General features: G+C 34.7%; 1 protein-coding gene across 2 annotated transcripts in view; it reads left to right on the top strand.

Annotated features, from left to right (window-relative positions):
• Nucleotides 1-20,347, top strand: part of LOC128224133 (influenza virus NS1A-binding protein-like) — a 35,415-nt gene extending 15,068 nt beyond the window's left edge. For both annotated transcript variants that reach the window (XM_052933823.1, XM_052933824.1), the window contains exons 3-14: nucleotides 953-1,077; nucleotides 3,029-3,157; nucleotides 3,697-3,815; nucleotides 8,645-8,764; nucleotides 9,288-9,417; nucleotides 10,598-10,742; nucleotides 11,240-11,328; nucleotides 13,197-13,290; nucleotides 13,711-13,862; nucleotides 14,688-14,813; nucleotides 15,872-16,045; nucleotides 16,701-20,347. In XM_052933823.1, coding sequence (XP_052789783.1) covers nucleotides 953-1,077; nucleotides 3,029-3,157; nucleotides 3,697-3,815; nucleotides 8,645-8,764; nucleotides 9,288-9,417; nucleotides 10,598-10,742; nucleotides 11,240-11,328; nucleotides 13,197-13,290; nucleotides 13,711-13,862; nucleotides 14,688-14,813; nucleotides 15,872-16,045; nucleotides 16,701-17,155 — 1,858 coding nt within the window. In that variant the 3' untranslated portion in view covers nucleotides 17,156-20,347. The remainder of the gene's footprint in view (nucleotides 1-952; nucleotides 1,078-3,028; nucleotides 3,158-3,696; nucleotides 3,816-8,644; nucleotides 8,765-9,287; nucleotides 9,418-10,597; nucleotides 10,743-11,239; nucleotides 11,329-13,196; nucleotides 13,291-13,710; nucleotides 13,863-14,687; nucleotides 14,814-15,871; nucleotides 16,046-16,700) is intronic.
• The last annotated feature ends 1,575 nt before the right edge of the window (nucleotides 20,348-21,922 follow it).

The raw sequence follows: 21,922 nt of genomic DNA, 5'->3' as shown, positions 1-21,922 counted from the left end.
TATTAAAACTGAATTGTCGTACATAATGGCGTCTGGCTTAATTTATTTTGTACTGACTGTAATTTTCTCTTGTATGGACAAATTTTGAAATAACTTTGTGTTAAACATACCAAGAGAAGGTGTTGCGTGAGCGACCCATGTCCCTAGCTCACACTTGAGTACCACTTCGGGGGCATTCGTGACTTACAGTGACAGCTCTTGTTTAATATATTACCCCTTAATTCTTTTTTAATAAATAAAAAAAGTATATGACCAACAGAGTGGCTGAAAAATCTTTTGGTTCCTGGTGTCTTTTTTGTGAGTGTGTATGGCGAAACAAACTATTTATCATTTGTGGCCTCAGTAAAATTTGTTTTGACAGATTTTGGCAAGTATTACCAGATACCTCTAGAGATTTATCTTTCAAGGTTATCAAAATGCAGTATCAGTGACAAGTGATTCAATTATTGAAAAACAAAAGTATGCTGTAATGTTATTCAGACTTAAGTTGTTTTTTTGAAATCTTCAGTTATTCCAAAATAATGTACTTGTGTAGAAAATCGTATTAAGTTAGTAATGTATTATGTAAAATATTGTTACTGTGCGGAGGGTATAATGTCTACTTTACCAATTCAACCAGGCAAAATGCAGAGCTTTGTTCACACTTGTATTATTTCAAGCTTCTTATGCACGGGAACAGAGGCATATAGTAGTTGCACGCTCCAGCCTTCTATGCATCCATCCATTCATTACTATTGTACAGTAAATGTACAGCAGCATGGAAAGGTGTGTCATGCTCTGGCCTCAAAGGTCAAGATCACACTTAGAGGTCAAAAGGCTATCACTGACAAGACCAAATGAGAAGCATTTGTGACGTTCCTCCTGTAGCTCCTATTTGTTATTAAGACTGATGGTTAAGTTTACAGCTGTTATTTGATACTGGAAATTATTTAATTCCTTTTTTGTCTTTCAGACTGGAGGTTGTGGAAGACCAGGTGAAGGCTGTATACAACCTGGCCCAGGACCTGCGGGTTCATGCTGCGACACAAGCCTGTGCCCAACACCTCATCACCTGCCTCACCCCAGATAACTGCCTAGGTATCAGTCCAACAATCACAGTTACTCCCCTTTCTTGTTTGACCCTTGTGACCTAGATAGCAGGGTTTACAGGCAGACTGTCAGGGAGTGCTGCAGGTGCTTCCTTGTTCAGTGAGGCATGACGGAATCCTGGCATCTGATTGGCTGAGGAGAGGGACACTGAGTCATGTGATGGAAAGTAGAATGCCGCTTCAAAAAAAAATGGTAAGGGGCTGTCCATTCTCTTCTCAAATTTTGATAATCAGAATTACGTTCGAAATTGGTAACACTTTGTATCAGTAATAAGTGTATTTTAAATTCTAGGCTTAAATTTACTGACTAGCTAAAACTGGATTGTCGCTGTTTGTTTGTAGCACAAATTTAGTTTTAAAAGGCCGAATTCATATTAACTTTTGCACCAATATACTTTTGTGCATTTTAGATTAGCATGTGAAAAAATGGCTTGATTTATTTAAAGGCTAAATTAATATGTTTGCACAGAGATTAAAGGTAAGTAACAAAATTTTAAGACACTTAGAATTTTGACTATTTTAATGTCATTAATTTTGTAATCAATTGAATGAAGTCGGAAAATTGGGGCAAATCATCTGATAGTATTGAGTCCATTGTAAGCTAGTCAAGGTAGGTGACTGCCATTCTTTTTGTTATAAGTTGTGATAGAAAATCTTTAAAAAGAACTATCTGTACTGGCTCAGTGATTTTTCTTGGTGCAATTTACTGCTTTGAAAAGGCTGTTTGTTTCTCCCTTGTGAAAAACTGTTCATTTTCCACCAAAAATCATAGACTCTAAACTCATCATTTTATATATGAAGTCCGAAACTTCCTCAATTTGGAATGCACAGGCAGTAAATTCATTCCAATTGAAATCACTACGGCTTTAATTTCCCTGTGAACATTTTGCTTCAAGTGACACCACTTTATCCAGACTGTTAGTTTTATTGCAAATTATAGGAAATTAGGATTGGTCAGCCTTAAAACAAACATAATATACTCACGTGAAATTAACAGTATCTTGACCTTATGTTTTTTGTTGTCACTGGTTTTGTTTCCATGGCAACAGTTGCTATGCGTTGATTCTTTTATTTACAGATTCTCAACAGGGCTGTCAGCTCGCCGCAGGTTTTAAAATTCTGTAAAAAAAAGGGATTTTAAATTTCTATAAAATAAAATGTTTTACATTGAATCAGATGCTTATGTAGAAAAGTCTGCCTTAATTCTTTGAAATTTATTTATAGTATGTTTAAATAATATAGATACAAAATTATTATAAATTTTAAAATTTACTCAGGTCTGTGGCATTTTGTGTTAATTATTGTAGAGAAGATTACAAGAGATATAATGATTGGTGATGTTTAGTAAGTGTATGCTCTTATGCATCATGGTGTGAATTTTTGACACCACTTACTGTATAGTATGTACTTCAGCTTGCTTGATTATATCAGTGAGTGGGCTAACCATGACACTTCAGGTTGAAGCTTGAATTTTGAAACTTTTATGAAATTTTCTTGCGTCTCTTAGTGACTGACTTCTGTATTACAAACAATTTTAGCTTTTTTACATTACATTTTATTTATATTTTCAGAGAAAAAAATGTTGAAGTATTGTCATACCCTTGTGCCGTTGTCAGATTTGTTGTCGTTCGAAAGCATTTATACCATAACTCAAATTTTCAAATTAAACTTTGTGCACATGTGGACAAAACAATATATACATGTAAAGGCAGACCCGCAACAAATGCTTTAATGATTTTTAAGCTATGCACCTCGTTCAACGGCAGAAAAACATTAGCAAACACTGGCGTTTACTCCTTGGTGCTTTTATTATCAAATAAGCTTGCATTAGATTCTTTATATATTCCAAATTTCTAGAACAAAAACCTTAAACATAATATTAAAAAAGAAATATATTACACCTTACAAAGAAGTAACAGGTTATCATTTCTTGTTTTCAGGGATTCGGTGTTTTGCTGCAGATGATCATTTCAGAGAAACGGTGAGCCAGTACATAGATGCAAACATCCGTGATGTGACCAATAGCAAGAAGTTCTACGGGTTGAAGAAAATATCGCTGGAAATTGTGGGTAAGAACAGATTAACAGATATTTGGCTTATCAACCATTATTGTAAAAGAAATAACTAGATAAAATTTCATTGAATTAAAAAAAAACATTGTTTGGGCAAGAATGCTGTTGGGTTTTGTAAGTTGAATCACACTGTTAAAATCAAAATTCAAAAATGGTTTCCACTCAGCACTGATAAAATTTTACAATAGGTAGCATCGTTAAGAAGTTTGGTCAGCATTGATACAGTTGCTACATAGTCTTGGAAATAGCTCATGATAAAAAATTATTTTGTATGTACTATTTCTACTGTGTTTTTGTTTGCCTTGATTGGCTTGAATTTTTATATTGATTCATCCATACCTATTATATCACTCTGATAAAAATAAGCAAAGATTTCCTTAACACCAATATATATATATATTGCTTTCAGGCTTGCTCATTCCTTTTTAGTTCATGTTCTTGGAACCAGGGAAATCGTACTTTGATATCCATGGGTCTATGACACTAGGAAACTAATGTATATCACTTTTTTTTAACTTGACATGTTTGTTTCACAGTACCTGATGAATTAAGGATCAACTCTGCTGTAAATGAGGAGGTTCTACCAGGGGTCATGACTTGGCTTAAGGAGAAACTACCAGACTGCAAGAACAAGATTGAATTCCTTACTGAAAATGTAAGATTTATGGACAGTTTTACTTGAAAAGGTGATGGAAGGTAATTGTTGTTCAGAGCATTCCACTTCCAAGTATTGACGTCACCCCTTCATATATAGATGAGATTGATGCTATTAACTCTGGCTGCTGTATAGTTATTGCTCTTTGTCCTTGTTCAAAGTTTTATTGGCTGGAATGGTAGTCTTGTGGCAAGTGCAATAATAGGCCAAAATTCATTGCAACAAATGTGAGAGGTTCAGTCACAACTATTGTTCTGGTCACATTTCAAGTTACTTCTTACTTTTTTAATGCAACCTCTCAATCCTGTTTTCAGTATTAACCATTTCATTTCTGTAAAAGGGTTGTGCATGCATGCAAGGAATAATAAACTGTGACATCATGGTGCATTAATGTCGTGGTTTTTGTGGGTTGGGTGATCCACGATCAAGATCCCACGTTATATAGACCCTGTATTCGTCTTTTCAACTGCCATGTTATGTAGATGTTTTTTATGAACCAAATGGCAGAACCACGTACCTTGTACAAGATGTGAGTGTCGGTCATCGAAAAATTGTGGTCATTTGTGGACACCCAACGTGACAATGTACAAACAACGCGTTCAGTATACTTAATACATAAAAATATGTGAATAAATATTAAAATGGTATGATATGAAATGAGAAAAGTGATTCAGCTATCTATGTTTACACAAATGTGAGTGTCGGTCCTCGAAAAATTGTGGTCATTTGTGGTCACCCAACGTGACAATGTACAAACAACGCGTTCAGTATACTTAATACATAAAAATGTGTGAATAAATATTAAAATGGTATGATATGAAATGAGAAAAGTGATTCAGCTATCTATGTTTACACAAATGTGAGTGTCGGTCCTCGAAAAATTGTGGTCATTTGTGGTCACCCAACGTGACAATGTACAAACAACGCGTTCAGTATACTTAATACATAAAAATGTGTGAATAAATATTAAAATGGTATGATATGAAATGAGAAAAGTGATTCAGCTATCTATGTTTACACAAATATATGGACCTTCTCGGGTGTTTTCAGTTTGCAAAATTTTTAATTGGCATTCTGTATTAATGATCTGAGTATTCTTCTTTTATGACCTTAATTTCCAATTAAATTGATAATTGATATGGGTACATGGGGGCATGTCGTACCACTTTAACGAGTGCTATAGACCGAGTGACATAGAAGACGGAAATCACGGGCCAATTCCGGCAAACCACAAACTTTCATGCCAACAAATATAGTAAGGAGTGGATGACATTTGTTTGTTGATCTCATGTTTAATTCAGTAGATGTCTGCAATAGTTGAGCATACTTTCACACATTCCATGAGTCAAATCAACATAGAGAAGTGTGTAAGTGTGGCCTCCACTTGCAGGTTCAAGTTTAACTTAAGGAACTTGTCGAATGTTGGATCACCAAGAGCATACTTACAGACATTCCATGAGTGATATCAACATGGAAAAGAGTGTAAGTGTGGCCTCCAGTTCCAATTTTTTGTCAATTTTGTAGAAAATTGAATCCACAGGGGCAGACTTACAGACATTCCATGATTTTAACAAATGGAAAGCATGCAAGTGTGGGCCCAGAGATCAGTTCTGTTCATACATACCCTACCCTCATGGCTACTTTAGGGCAGTGACTAGAAATGATTATTTTAGCCTTATTTGTAAATAATGATTATCATGCGCTTAATAATGAAAAAGCTCTGTTCATGTGTTTATATCCATAAGTTTGATGCCTGCAAGAGTTGGGCATACTTCCACACATTCCATGAGACAATCAACATGGAGAAGTGTGTAAGTGTGGCCTCCATTTGCAGTAAAATAGTTGAACTATGTTGAATGTCAAATCCATGAGAGCAGACTTACAGACTTTCCATTATTGTAACACATGGAAAGCATGCAAGTGTGGACTCATAGATCAGTTCTAGTATGTGCCAGTATATTACTGTAAGTCCCTTTTTTAAATCCCACATTATTCCATTGCTGTTGGCTCTTCAATAATCCAGGAGGCAGGATGTGTTTGCCAATTATGACTACAATTAAAAATCATCATCTTTTTATTCCCTTGTTAGCCAAATAATTCCATTTCGCCTAAATGGAAAACCACCAATCAAAACTTATCAGAGGTAATCCAAATCACAATCATCATTTGCATCACCCAATCAAAAACAATGCCATATGCATCTTATTTGCATAACCAACCAGAATTTATTTCTGTTAATTGGACGTAAAATCCAATAGCAACCTTTCAAGTGGGAGTCTGAGGTATTGGTAAATATACAGGAAGTTATCACTGATGACACTTTATTAATTAGGGGCCAGAGGATTAACTCTGGGTGTCCCAGAAGATTAAAGGGTGACACATTAGGGGACCAGAGCTGGAAGGGGTTGACACTGTAGGGGTCTTATAAACAGGATGTTCCTATTCACAGGAAATTAGGGCCACATGAAGGGCCATGTGTTTTTGTTTTTTTAAAGGGAAATTATATTGATGGAACATTGATTTTGAAAATATGATCATTTAAAATGAAAAAAAATAAATGTTTAAACAGAAAAATATATTTTATTGTTTTGTTTGGAATATAAGTCACAATTTCTTCTGAAAATTCTTTTATATAATTTGTGATATTTACAAAACAAAATAAAAATGAGAGATTAAGGTTTACAGAAATCAATGAAATATAATATGTATAATGAAGACCATTTGAAATGGTGACAGTGCTGAAGCCAGGAATTAGAAATTAAATTCAAATGATTTTTATTATTTAAACTTATTATAAAGATAATAAACAATTTTGAGGAATTAATTTTATTTCAGAAACATTGAAATTTCAGAAAAAATGTTGTTTTTCAATAGCAGTAAAACAAATCTCAAAATGGGCTATAGTGAAATGGGACAAAGTGTACTTATATTGATAAAATAAAAGATGCTGGACTGAAAATATTTAATAGAATCATATATTTAAACCTTTTCTCTAGTAAAAAAATGATTAGAATTGTGCAGTTTTTTTATAATTTGATTTCTGTTTTAGAGGTGAAATAAAAGGCAGCTAATTCTGCTTAATAATTTTAGGGAGAAAGCACTATGAGGAACGAAATGTTGCTTTATTCATACTTGTTCATAGAAGGACCCCGGTCCCATATTTTCTTGCATAGATGGACAATCCAAAAAATAATTAAACTCCAGAAGGATTGAGAGCTTGCAAATTTAGACTTAAGTACATTTGTAATTTTTGGACATAAGTTTATGCATTAAAAATAAGAAAGATCTACCCTGAAACAGATATAAAAAGCAATTTTGAAACAGGGTTTGAAACAAGACCTTAACTCTACTCTGGGCCTAAACCCCTCAAGCAAGTCTATTTTCAGGATTTGGATTTTTTCATCCTTTAAACATTAACTTGTAATTTTAAAAATGTCGTGTTATTTCATTACAAATTTAGATAATTTGGGTATTTGATAATTGATGAGTCTTATGACTTTTTCATTTCATTAGAATATGTCTTCCTATAACAGATGTGCCATGTCTGCCACTTGTTTTGACTTGAAGTGTTTATTTGCACAAATCATTTAGCTTACTAAGTACATATTGTTCAAATAAATGTCAGCTACTTGAAGATAAAGATATTGGAAATAAGTAATAGCATGCTAGCAGAGAATGTATGCATGCTATTATTATAAAGTGATTGAGTACCCTGATCATTTGTGTGACTTGATTTCAGCTATTTGTCCAGAATAATTTTTACTTATACATTTGCTTTTCAATACCAAAATTCCCTATGGAAATTTGGGGAATCCTGATCAATGAATGTCAGCCAAACATTATAAAACTATTGAAAACTGTGAGATAGCCCTGCTTGACATAGTGATTGTGAAAGATATAGAAATATAGTCAATGAGTTTATTTTCATAAAATTGAAAATTGTGTGTTATATATATATATATATCTATATATTATAAACAATTTCATTTGGAATGGTAAATAAGCAATAGCTTGGTCATGCTTAAGAAAAAATGTATAGATCATATCAGCTAAGTAAGATTGATGTGATAGATATTCAGGAAAGGCATGTGGTTTTTATCATAAATGTGCAAATTATGTTAGGAGGGTGCCTCTGTTGATAGCTGCATATTTTCTGATGTTTATATATCATGGCCTGCTAGTTATTATCGAGATAATATCATAATAAGTACAACCTGCCGTAACACTTATGTGTGAGATATTTTCATTGTCTGATTTTTTTGTCCTGAGTTTTACAGAATCCCATTTTTTTTTTGCATATATACTATAAGTTACATGTTTATAACATTTCAACACAAACAAAATCTAAAAGGATAATAAGGATCATTGGAACTGGGATTGTCAACCAGTTGTCCAGCCAATAGTGTTTTTTTGTCCACTTACATTCAACAGGACAGGTGTCTGTCAATTGTCAACAAAATCTGAAACTCTGTACTGTCCAAATCTTTGTTGAGATAGTCCAAAATATCTAGATCAATTTTTAACCAAATGAATTGGCCATTATAATTCTGTATATACTAACATCTTACAAATTGTAGCATTGGGTGGTTGTAGAATTAAGGTACTTGACATAGGCCACTCAAACATTTTTCTGTGACAAGTGTAAGAAACAATCCCCCCCTCCCAAATTTTGCAAAGATGAATAAAATACCCCCCCCCCCCTCCCCCATTTATTCTGTTCTCGAAGCTGGAAGTTTAGCTCTGGCATATTGTAACAATGTCCAGGATAATGCCCAAAATACCTCTAGAGAATATAAGATTAGGTTAACATGTGTGTTCTCTGTTTCCAGAATATAATGTTGTACCTAAATTCCAACAACTCGGTGACGGACTGTAACGATGTGGAAGATGCCACCATACAAGAGAACGACCTGGTCAAGGACTACAAGCGGCTTACACAGAAAAAACAGGTGCATGAAAATGTCACAGGCTTTAATTTAAAGGTTTTGAGCTTGTCTGTTTTTAAAGAAAAACAACAAAAACAGGATTGTCAGTGTTGGTGACTGGGTCAGGAGATCAGTTATTGGACAACAACTAAAGGTTTTGAGTGGAAAAAGTCATATGTTGGACATGACATAAAAATGTTAAGATATGTGCACAGGTAACACTGACAATACACAAAATTATTGGCTGTATGAAGTACTATGGTTCTCTGGTCATATTTATTGAGTTACCTCCCTTGATAAAATTTGAGAAGTTTTAAAGCTGCACTCTCACAAATTTATCGTTTTTACAACTTTTTTAGTTTTTGTCTGGATGAGCCAATTTTTGCATTAATGTCTGGATACCAGTGATATAAGACTGCTGAACAAAGATCAGGTCGCAGTTTATAATTTAGAAAGTTTTGAATTATAGAATGCTAAAAACGTTATGGTTCACCCAAAAACCAAGACATTGATCATTGTTTCCTTAATGTTTTATGGTAATTTTCAGAGTGGGAAGGTGATCAACAAGGACTCTATCTCACCGGAGACAATGGGTGCAAACTACCGCAAGTTCAACATCGAGCCATACAGCACGAAGGAGAAGGAATGGTCGATAGTCGCCTCATATAAAACCAAGGGTAATGGCTGTTTATACACCTGCTTAGGGCTTTTCCATCTAAACATACATCCCAATCGTTGAAGGCACTTTTAAGTTGGATAGTCCTCATTTAGAAGTTGTTGAAACTTTTGGAAGCAATAAACAAACATGAATCTACCCTACAGAATTTATTTATTATGTCGTCCTGGGGTGGTTTGTATGTTTAAATTGAATAGCCACTAGCAATTTTATGATTTTACAGGATTAAAAAGTAATAAATACTCAGAAATGTGAACCTCTTTGTCAGAAACGTAGTTTTGATTCTCCAGACAGGTAGACTTCATATGATACTTTTTTGCAAACATCACATTATTATCAATAAGTAAACCTGAATTTATATTCACATTCACCTTGATTGCATTAATTAGATGGACTTTTAAAAAATAATGTGTCCTTTTTGGGGAAGCATTAAAGCATCTAAAACAAAGAAATGTTTTTAAAAAATCAGAATGACCTAAATACATTTTCTGTAAAAAAATCATTACGTGCAGGGTGCGAATATTGTTTTTGGTACGATCAGGAAAGGGTACAAATTTTCACATTCAGCTGTGTAGTTAACCAGGTTTTCAACGGGTATCCATCCTTTAAAAACCTTAGGGGTTGTTTAGTTTACCTGGTAAAAACATATGGAGGTATTTTGTCCGCCTTGTAAAAACATATGGAGGTATTTTGTCCGCCTTGTAAAAACATATGGAGGTATTTTGTCCGCCTTGTAAAAATGATGATTGGGTTTTGTCCTTTACAAAAATGTGCAGAGGGTGTTTTGACCGGCTCCCATGTGTGACCAAACAACTGCAGTTACATATTGGACAATTTTATGACCTTACTGTTTAAGTAAAATGCAATTTTAAGGCCATTTTATTTTGAAAAAAAAAGTGGTAGATTTCATCTGGAGGGTAGGGGTGTTTCAAAGCTGTAGATTAAACTTACTGCCTGTAATGCTCTCATATCTATAGTTTTGAAGATTTTATAAATGTATGGAGAAGTAACATTACTTTGTTTTCCGGATATCATTCAAACTTCCTGGTGAGGATAGAACAATCTAGGGTGTGAGGCAGATACCTCCATGTACTCTACCAGGCAACCTTACCCCCTGAAATCTTGATTATTTTATGTTTCTTGTACCATGTTTTGTGATGCTTTTTCTTTTTCTCACACAGAACGCTCCTACATGGTGATAGCAATAGTGAATGGAACCATGGTAACCATTTCTAACCACTACCGCCTGGCAACTCAGTCTGTTGCTGGGGAGGATGGGCCCGAATTACCCGAACTCACGAATAGGCTAGCACCATCCATTGATATGTGCGTGAATATTTATTGATAAAATTATAAAGGAATATTATCTCACAATGATAACACACTGTTTATTTACGATTTTTGGTGTTTGCATTTTTGTGTGGACCAATGACAATCAAGGATTTTTCAAATTTGTGAAATGCACCAACAAACACCAATACATTATAAGTCCAATTTTGACAATCTACAGAAAAAAAATCAAAATAAAAAAAAAATCTGCAGATCACCAAAGTTAAAACTCTAACATAAACAATAAAAACATCATACGAAAATATTTGTTATTCAAACACACAGTACTTCAATTACACATGCTAAAATGGGTAAAAGTAAAGTGAAGACATTTTTTGAACATAATTTTAATTCTTTGGAATGTGGCAGAAAGATTGTTCATGAATCTTTTTTTTTTAATTGTTTTAAGTTTTGCAGAACTTCTGTTTGTCTGTATATGGATTATGACGTGAATTTGTGAAGGGGTGTAACTCTTCCATTGTTTCTGTTTTCAGTGAGACAGATTTGTCTAACCTGCAGGGTATGTCCTCCAACAGGTGTGCATTTGGGATGAAGTCTCTTGATGGAAAACTGTTTGTGTGTGGTAGGTACAAAGAACTATTTGCGAACACCAGAAAGGAAAGGAGAGAAATTGTGAATGGTTTATAATTAAAATGACCTGTAAGCATGTTTCCTATTTGAATCATGAGCTTTTAAGGAAGAATTGTGGCTCAGTCCAGTAGATTTATTATTGTGATCTAACACTTTCAGCTATTTGGTAGCAGTAATTTGGATATATTGCCAGAAAATATACAATATTCCCAATTTAAATGCACAAATTCCAGATAAATATTTAATATTAAAATAAGTTTGTTACATTTGGACAAAAATTTCATAATTATAATCTCACAGGCAGTGAAAAAATGCCATCAATTTATCGCTCGTCTTATGTCTTGGTTTTATGGCTGTAATTTTCCCCCACATTCTAATGTTTAAATGTGAAAATTCCAAATCTAAATGGTATGCATTAACTTTATAACCAAAAAAACTGAATACAGTTGCTTAAACAGTGTTCGACACTAACGGGGTCCCGGGATCCCGAGGACACCAATTTTTCGGGAGGGACACCTTACTTCAAAGTCTGGTATTCCGTCGGGACACTTAAATTTCTGACCGATAACGCTAAATATCAATAAATAAGTAGCATTTCATTAGTTTATTACATAAATTCGGGTTCCCCTAAATTCCTTGACAGTGCATGTCAAAATGATATTATAATTATTATTATCGGACACACCAAAGCCAAAGTATAGCTGACTTTTTGACTATAGTTACGTCATGAATCTATAAATAAACTGGTCATTACGCGGGGCGCATGCGGGTTAATGCTTCTGTTTTGTTGTTTACATTTTCAACAAGGTCAGAGGTGACAGAGATTTATTATCGGTAAAATACTTTAGTGGAATTGTTTTGCTTATGTGTCAGAACCGCTCAAAAAAGATGCCATCACTGGTGATACCTTTATGATACGACCTTCGAGTATTTACAATAACATTTATGGCACAAAAGACCGGCATCATATATTCAGCATTCTTTGTTAATTGGCATTCAACTTATCAGTATTCTTTGTTAATTTTAAAGACGTATATTTTAATGCTATGATCAAATCAAAATAGAAATAAACTTTGCTAAGTTTTATTCATTATCTACAGTCAATTTATAAAATGTTACGACTTTATGGCGCGAAAGTTAACATACACAATTTTTGGTCGTCTGCTCTTCCAGTATGCACTATACTTGTTGGGCAGTCTGATTGATTTATCAGCAGCTCTACTTAATATTGGCTTCAGTTTTCACAAGCCAGATGTAATATTCCTACTGTTTCTCAATGAAAAGCACAGACATCTGACAAGATCCTGAACCATGATGTATTTTATGCGTATTTTCTGAAAATCTAAAAATAGTAACAACATCAAGTTTTTGTTTACATAGTATCCATCTTTGTTTTTGACTGAAAACAAAAGGGACTTAGACACTCTACCACTTTTGAACCCATTAATCTACCAACTTAAAGACCCAAATATACCTTACTGCCATTGCCAGAGGTTCACATGTCTGACATTCAGTGCTACTAAACTTGTTATTACATGCTGCTGAAAACATGTATAATATGGTGTATACTTGAATTACAAATTGAAAAGTAAAAGACACTGTATTTGTATGTTGAATTTAATATTAAACAGGCTCAAAAATGTAAAAAATGGAAGGGACTCCTAATTTCAGGAAGGGACACCTGATTTCAAATGTTGGTGTTCCTTCGGGATCCCATGGAAAAATGGTTAGTGTCGACCCCTGTTAAAAAGAACTGGAGGATTAATGCTTGAAGTCCATGGATATACAACATTTGTGCTGCAGGATAAGATTGTATTTCCGTATAACATTCATTTACTGAAATGTTTTCTCCCTCTCCAGGTGGATATGACCGAGGTGAGTGTCTGAAGTCTTCAGAGATGTACGATGTGGAGACAAACACGTGGACTCAGCTTGCTGACATGATGTCGCCCAGGTAAGGAACATTTAATTTTCTTTATGATGGAATTACAGCCGAGTGCCAAATAAGATCTTTTAAATATTTCAATTTTTTAAATCACTTGATTCTTCCATTTTACAAGAAATTCTGATTGTTGGGTTGGCCCTTTTTACAGTTGAAATTTGCCTTATTTTTATAGCTGATGCTTGCCTTATTTTTATAGCTGATATTAGGCTTTAATTTAAATGTCAAAAAGAACATTGTTGTGAATGTTGAATAAAATTTCCTAATCAGAATTTGTTTTTTGGAAGAAGTTCTGATTGAAAAAGTGTAGTTTTTTGCTGTTGAATTTATGAGGCCCACAAATGAGTGGTTAAATTCCCAATGCTAAGGGTCAAGGTCAATAACCAAAAATACAGGGAAAAACTTGTTAAATTAAGATAGCATATGCTTCAGGGGTCGGTTCAGTATTGGGCAAGATGGTGATTGTATTTATGCGTTTGGAGGCTCAAACGGGAACCAAGACATGAGAACTGTGGAGTGTTACGACAAGACAACGGGGAAATGGTCTGTCCTCACACAGGCAGACAGGGGTGTCGCATCCCCAGGTGAGCTTACTTGTAGAACTAATAAACTAAATATATTTTACAATACTTCTTCTATAGAAATATGTTAGTAAAAGTAAGCAGACAAACTATGAGAAATTCCACTGGTCAAGCTTAATGTTTACCCAGTGGGACATGGGGAAATTGATGGTGGAGTGTAGTTGGATGGATGGGGAAGTTTGATAGATTGTCTTGAACTTTATAGATTGGCTCGCACTATTGATAGATTGTCACAAACTATAGATTGTCTCTAACTATTGATAGATTGTCACAAACTATTTATAGATTGTCTCTAACTATTGATAGATTGTCACAAACTATTTATAGATTGACTCTAACTATTGATAGATTGTCACAAACTATTGATAGATTGTCTCAAATTACTTAAAGATTGCCTCAAACTACTGATAGATTGTCTCAACTATTGTTATTGCACCAGCCCCCCCCCCCCCCCCCCCCCAGCCCCCCCCCCCAGGTCCAGGGAATAGCGGGGACTTGGTAAGGCCCATTCCCCGCTATATTTGCGCGAAGACAAAACCACCACATTCACCCGGCACTGCATGGCTGCCTGAAAGGTAAAAACACGGCCCATTTCTCCGGCTATCCCCGATATACCCCTGGACCTGGGGGGGGGGGGGGGGGGGCCTGGTTACAATTGACTGGTGCATTAGATTGTCTCAACTATTGTTAGATTGTCACAAACTATTGAACATTTGTCTTGAAGTATTGATAGAATGTCCCCATTGATAGATTGTTTCCAGCTATTGATAGATTGTCACAAACTATTAGGAGGTTGTATGGGTCACTTCCAATATGTACTTGTTGCAGGCATCACTGTGCTGAACGGGAAGATGTATGTTCTGGGAGGTTGTATGGGCCAGAAGACGGTGACATTGTGTAAGACCCTGGATCTCAACACTCTAAACTGGGACACTGTAGCGCCTATGAAAGTTGGTGAGTTGATTGTACCACATATGATCACAATTTAATAAATATTTAGGTACTTGTTTTAACTCTTTACAGTATTAATATGATGCTATAATGAATTATGACCGTCCTTGATAACGATTTAGGCTGTTTAACAATATTATGACAAGTAAATATCTCCATTCGTTAAACAGTTATGAATATTTATATGCAGGTGGTTTGGCGTCATGTAAATTCTTGGAATTTATAATAGGTTTACCAAGCTTGTCCAATACCAAATTGTTGTGCACTTATTTGGGCTCTCTGATAGCTGTCATGTTTACTGAGGAAAGCCGGCAAAAAACACCCAATTTTGAGGGCTGCTTAAGAAGTTCATCAACTTTTTTTAATAAATGTTTTATTTGTCGGAATTCATTCAAAATACTCATACTTATATGGTGACATTTGTCAGGGATTTGGCCCACCATATCCAAGATTTGCAGGATTGCATTTTGGCAAACTGACCCTCAATAAAAGAAGTGATTTTATAACATTGGTTAAAGCTAGGCGCACGGAATATTATGTCAAATGATATAAACATCTTTGTGAGTAATATGTTTCTTGGTAGAACCAGAAAGATGATTTGAAATTGCAACACATGTTGTTGTGCTTCTAACACCTTGACCAACAGGGTACTTTTACCTCCAAATGCAGTGATATTTTTTGGTGCAATTTACTGCCTTCTAAAGGCTGTTTTCCCTTGCGAAAAAGTGTTCATTTTTTCCAAAATTTCATATTTTTTTCCCAATTTGATAAATGCAGATTACGTTAATGAATAAAAAAGCAATGAATTTTTTGAAAAATAAACACATATTAGACAAGACTAACTCTTTCACAGCATAAAGTATGCATAAAAAGGTGAAAACATGTAAATTTGCCATTATATTTGCTATTTTAATCCGATTTTGTATTTTTCCCAATCTGGACTTTTTTCCCAATTTGCAAGGCACAGGCTGTAAAAATAATTCCCCAAAAAACAACTGAACTGTATAATATGTATTCAAGAAAACAGAATTCTCAACCTATATCATTACACTATTATGCAGCTCGGTTCCAAGTAGCCATTGCAGTATTCCACAACAAGATATACGCCATTGGGGGGACGAATGACTGGAAGTGCCTGAACGAAGTAGAAGTTTATGATCCAGTCACGAATGAGTGGTCCCAGCATTCACATATGAATATTGCACGGAGAGGGGCCGGGGTGGATGTCTACAAGGGTAGGGCTGCATGATTTATTTATCAAGGGGAATACTATTACTATACAGAGTTACAAGAGTTACAGATAAGATGTACAATGTTATTAAGTATGACTTAACACTTTTGGAATAAATTTGGTATCTCACATTATCAATGAGTATTTTAAGTTTTCATTACTCCATCTTTTGGATACGATGATCTATTTTTAAATGAGGTTAAATAAGTTTAACAAATCGGTTCACTGAATTAGCCATTTATAGTCAGAGTTACAGATAGTGTGTGTATGTGCATAAATTCTCAATTTAAATAATAGAAAACACAATTATTCTAAAATTCAGTGAGTAACAAAATCCATAAGTAAAAGCAGAACACCCAAATGTAATAAAATGGATGCATATGATATTGAATTAAATATTAAAATAGGAAACTCCAAATTGAGTTTCCAATTTTAATATTTAATTCAATATGCATCCATTTTATTACATTTGGGTATTCTGCTTTTACTTATGGATTTTGTTACTCACTGAATTTTAGAATAATTGTGTTTTCTATTATTTAAATTGAGAATTTATGCACATACACACACTATCTGTAACTCTGACTATAAATCTAAAGCCATACATGCACAGCCTTTGTAAAACTTGACCGAAATTATTGATGCTGATGTAACTTCAGGTAAGATTTACGTCGTAGGCGGAAATGATGGCACATCTGCGCTGAACACGACAGAAATCTATGATCCAGAGAGCCACACTTGGACACTGGGACCTACATTGATGGCCCAGAGGGCTAACTGCGGAGTTGCTGTTATGAAAGATAGATTATTTGCGGTCGGGGGATTTAACGGAAAGAAATTTCTGAAGTCCATTGAATTTTTGGATCTCGATATAAAAGAATATTGGAGAAAGGACGCTCCTTTGAATGGAAATGGAAATAGACTGAGTTCAGATGGAAGTATAAAAAGCGATGATGGAAGCGCTAGAAGTGATGATGGAAGCACTAAAAGTGATGATGGAAACACGAAAAGTGATGATGGTAACACGAAAAGTGACGATGTCATCAAAAATGGTGACGTCAATGATAAAGGTTTGAAGAACATCGACAGTGGTGTTACATGTAATGGGCGTTAAAAACTCATCATAACTTTGGATAGTTGTGATTATTTGCAGATAATTGTACATATTTGTTCTCACATAGACATCTTGGTTGCCCTGAGGTGTACTTTAGAGAGTATATTATAATGAGACACATTCAACACTTTGATGAAATAATTTACAAATTAAAATTATTGTTAAAAGAAAGTTGTATCTTTACATTTAAAATCATGTTATTGTCTGTTTTTAAATGTTGTCTGTTCTGGTTCTTGCAGTTGTTATTACATATTTGTACATGTATGTATTCGTTAATGAACAGAGACTAACAATGCGTCACCCTATTGCAAGAACACAATAACTGCATATAGAAATAGAATGAGTTATCAAGTTCTCGAAATTCCTACTTAAAGATGACAAATGTGAGGGTTTGATGAAAAAGGTACATTATTTCTTTGTGGTCACTGTTCACCCATGTACCATTTTGAACCAGTTATATTTTATACATAAATAGAATCTGAAATATTAGTGATCATGGTTTGCATGTGTTCAATTTTTTTTGCCCCCTGTAATCCAGTGTGACATTTTCTAATTTAGTTTAGGGCTATTCCGGTAAAACATACAACCCATGGGGTGAAGGCAATTATTTAAATTTATAGTATATGGGTGGGTGCCTTTTTTGCTAATTTGGACACTGAAAGGGTAAATTTGCTTCTGAAGGGGGTTAGTATATTTTAAAAACGCCTTCCCTCCGGGGTTTATATGATAAAATGGAATAGCCCTTAGAAAAAATCATTCACATTGCACTTCACATAGTTAACAATAGCCGATAGGCTAGCATTTCAGACTCTGGGTGTCCTTTGTGCAGACCAACCTGGAGTCTCATTAACTCGGGACCCAGGGATCAATGGTTAATTGTTCTTATAACTTCAAATCAGCATTTGTTACTAATTATATGTGAGAATAATAACTCATGAAGGCGGCAACATTTTGTACAAACAGGTCAAGTTTGAATTTGTAAACAAACTTTCAATTGTTACTGAGTTGTGGCCCATTTTCAACTTAAAAATTGCCAAAATTGGTGTCTGGACATTATCTTATGATGGGTATTATTTTTGTTTCTCTTTTTCACTACTATAAAATACAGGTCAAGTTTGACTTTGGTAACATTGCACCTGTGTCCGACAGAGTTATGGCCCCTTTTCAAAGCAGTGGTTTACCATTCCTGTGACCAGATGGTGTGTGGGGGTTTTCGTCACTCCTGTGACAGCTCTAGTTTTTGTTATATCAGTTATTTTTGGAAATCAAATAGTATACACTATATTTGATGAGATTGAGATATATTTATGTGTCATTTCAAAAGCAGTAACTGTATTATTAATTTTGTTACTGCTCAAAGGAAATATTATTTGCTGATCAATGATGCTTTTTTGTCGGTCACAATTAAAAAGATAGTGTATTGTTTATTTTGTGTTCACATGTTTCAGTCTGGTGTTTATTGACTTGTTTTCAATTGACATTCTTATTCCATGTATTTGCTCATTGCAAAATGATTATGATATGTATTTTATAATTTGTTATCAGGTGACATTTTGCATTGGTCTTATTGAAAACTAAGATAATAAGATACTTTTTGCTAGAAATGTTTTTCAATGCATATCTTAAATGTTCAAGTCAGGTATTAATTTTCAGAAAAAAAAAGAAAATTTATTTTATTCTTTTACATTCCTGTCCATTAAATATCATTGTATATATTGCATGGACAGAAAGAAGTTCCTGTCCATTTGATATCAGTGTATAAATTGCATGGTCAGAAGTAGTTCCTCTTGTATAAAATGCATGGTCTGGAAGTTGTTCCCTGTTTAATAGTTGATTCATGTAGAGGCAACATGTAAATCAAAAAGTCTATCATTACATAGTTTTGTGTTGGAATAACAACAATGTAATAGTACATGTATGGTTTTAATTACTTTCTACAAAATATACAACACCAACCATTTTGGGGGATTTGCGCCTGTTTGTTTTATCACTGGTTACACTTGAACCAGGCTTCATTGTTCTATGGGGGGCAGAGCTGGCCTGCAAATGACTGTCACCGAGATGGTAAAGTGCAAAGTCACTTGATCAGATGTTACTATACCGTCTGATGCTCCTAATCTGAAGTACTATGTTTTATATTGCATTGAAAAGGTGGCATTTTGTTGTTTATTATTTTACTGACAATGAATTTGAATGGCTGCTTACATTGAAGCTTAATTGTTTTTGGAAGGGAAATGAGTTATAGTATTTATTATTATAGTATCAGCTTGTCTGTTTTTTGACAAGAAAAAAGTCAGTGTGTTAGCCTTGATGTCCTATATTGTCATCTCTGTCATTGTGTGCAAAAACATAACCCTTCCAAAAAAATAAGTTAAGTGAAACTTGGTACACATGTTTCCAGAGAAATACTTTCTACTCGCACATGCATAGCAAGGCCCATAACTCTGTGTTTAAATACTGTCGAGTTACTCCCCTTGTTTTACTGAATCAACACCATGAACAGACGAGCAATCGCCCTGCAGCGCTCTTGTTTTACATAGGTATTATGTCGTCACCTTAGTGCAAGAACGCAATATCTGCTTTTATGTCTATATTGAGTTATTGCACTAAGGTGACGATGTGTTATATTAATGATTATAATGAAGAATGGAATCTTGGAGATTACTTTTAAAACAACTTTGTTTAGGAGAATATTGTTCTTCCAAAATTACTATTATTGAGTTTTATAATGCATGCAACTGCCCTATTGTATGTTTTTTACTAACAATTCATGTATCCAGAGGCAAAGAAGGACTGAGATAGAGCCTTTTTGATACCATTTGTATGATACAAATGTGATTTTTTGAGATGCAGGGGTGGTGAGTGTGTGTGGGGGGGGGGGGTCAGTCATTACTCCGAGTTTACATTTTGCCAATTTGCATTTTACTTTGTTACATTAATATGCTGCAACATGACTTGACATTCATCTGTAAGCATTGCAAACTTGTTTAATGAGAAAAAAATCGCTTCATTTGTTGCCATTAAAAGAATATGGGAATACGGACAAAAAATGTTTTTACATTTTGTTCGAACAAATGTTTTGCTAAAGTCCATATTGTTGTTTTCTTTATTGGCTATTTATGTTGATATTGTATTCATTTGCATGTAAATTTAGCAACATAAACCAGATCTTTGAATAAATGTTAGCAGCTATGGGTTGTGTTAATTGCTCTGTGCAGTTTATTGTTAGAATTATATAGAAACGTGAAATAAAGTGGGAACAAGAAATAAAATTAACGTGCAAACAGGTTTGAAACTAAGCAATTATAATATTTCGATACAGGTTTAATAATTGTACAAAGTAGGAGGTATACAGAAACAGAAGGGGAAATGTACTTCAGTGGAGATAGCGGCCCCACCTTGGTCTTCGCCAATGCCTCAAACCTGTGTACTGAGGGTGATACAGTGCACTATATACGAAGAGGACCGAACTCGACGCCTTTATCTATCAAAATCTATTTTTCAATGAGAAAAACACTGCTCAACCCTAAAACTGTGCTGCAATTAAGTAAAAAAAAAAATGACTGACAGGAAACTCAACTTCTTTTCAACCTGGTGCTTTGCCTTTTTATGCGCCCATTCATAGAACGAAGTGTATTCTAGATTTGCCTGTGGCGGGCGGGCGGCGTCAGGAATCTTGTCCGATCAATAAATTAAGTTTTTATCTAACCATCACCGAAATTATCAGAGTGTGTATGGGCAAGAGTTTCACTCTTAACACACAGAGATTACCTAAATTGGTCTTGTCCTGTAATCAACAAATTTAGTCAAAATGTGTATGGACATAACATTTCGCACAAGTTCGATAACCAGTCTTAATACTTAAGTCACTCGAGAGTTATCGCCCTTTAGTTACAGAAATACCCTAAAATCGGTCTTGTCTGATCAATGCTATAGAAGCCTTTGTCCGATCATCCCACGATTTGGCCAGAATGTGTACGGGCATGATGCTCGGACAAGTTCGATAACCAGCCACATTGCTTGAGTAACTCGAATGGAATCGCGCTTTGATTAAAGAAACTACCTTTCTTGTCCGATCAATAACTTAAGAAGCCTTTGTCCAACAATTACCAACTTTGGTCAGAATATGAGAATATTTCTGTTCAGTTCAATAACCAGCCATGTCTCCTCAGTCACCCTTGAATTGGCAAAACCTATACTGACAGCTTCCGCTCTCTAAATTTGCCTCAAATATCATCCTCTTATCAGTAAACTTGGTGTCCTAAAATTAGGATGGGTGTATTTTGTGACAGTTGGTGCTCTTGTTTAGGTTTTAAGATAACCTCTGCGATGATGTCGATGTTTAAATGCAAACGTTATACTAGTTCATTTTTTGAAGGTAGAGGTAATTGTTTTTCTTGCAACGTACGTTTCTGCTCAAGGTGAATTTACCAAAACAATTTAAGAGTTGTGTTCGTTTTATTTTTATTTCGAGTATGTCAAATGTTATTATTCTAGTCTGAGATGTAACCAGTTGTCGATTAAACTATTCAACGAAATAACGGAGTGGTTGTGTAATGCTACTTGTACGTGCCCTTGAACTTGTGATCTACGTTCTGAGCACTATGTCATCCATATATGTGTACTTAAAAGAAGTCGTAAATTACGTCATACTTGCGTCATCAATGTATGTTTTTTTTGTAGAAGTTTACAATGTGTAGCCAGTGTCTTAGACTGAATAAAGCTCGTTCGTCCATCCAATATGACGGCGTCACGCCTATTAAACCA

This window comes from Mya arenaria, chromosome 17 (genome assembly GCF_026914265.1).
Source record: "Mya arenaria isolate MELC-2E11 chromosome 17, ASM2691426v1".
NCBI classification, from domain to species: domain Eukaryota; kingdom Metazoa; phylum Mollusca; class Bivalvia; order Myida; family Myidae; genus Mya; species Mya arenaria.
The sequence above is the reverse complement of the archived record's forward strand: the minus strand, read 5'-3'. Positions and strand labels throughout refer to the sequence as shown.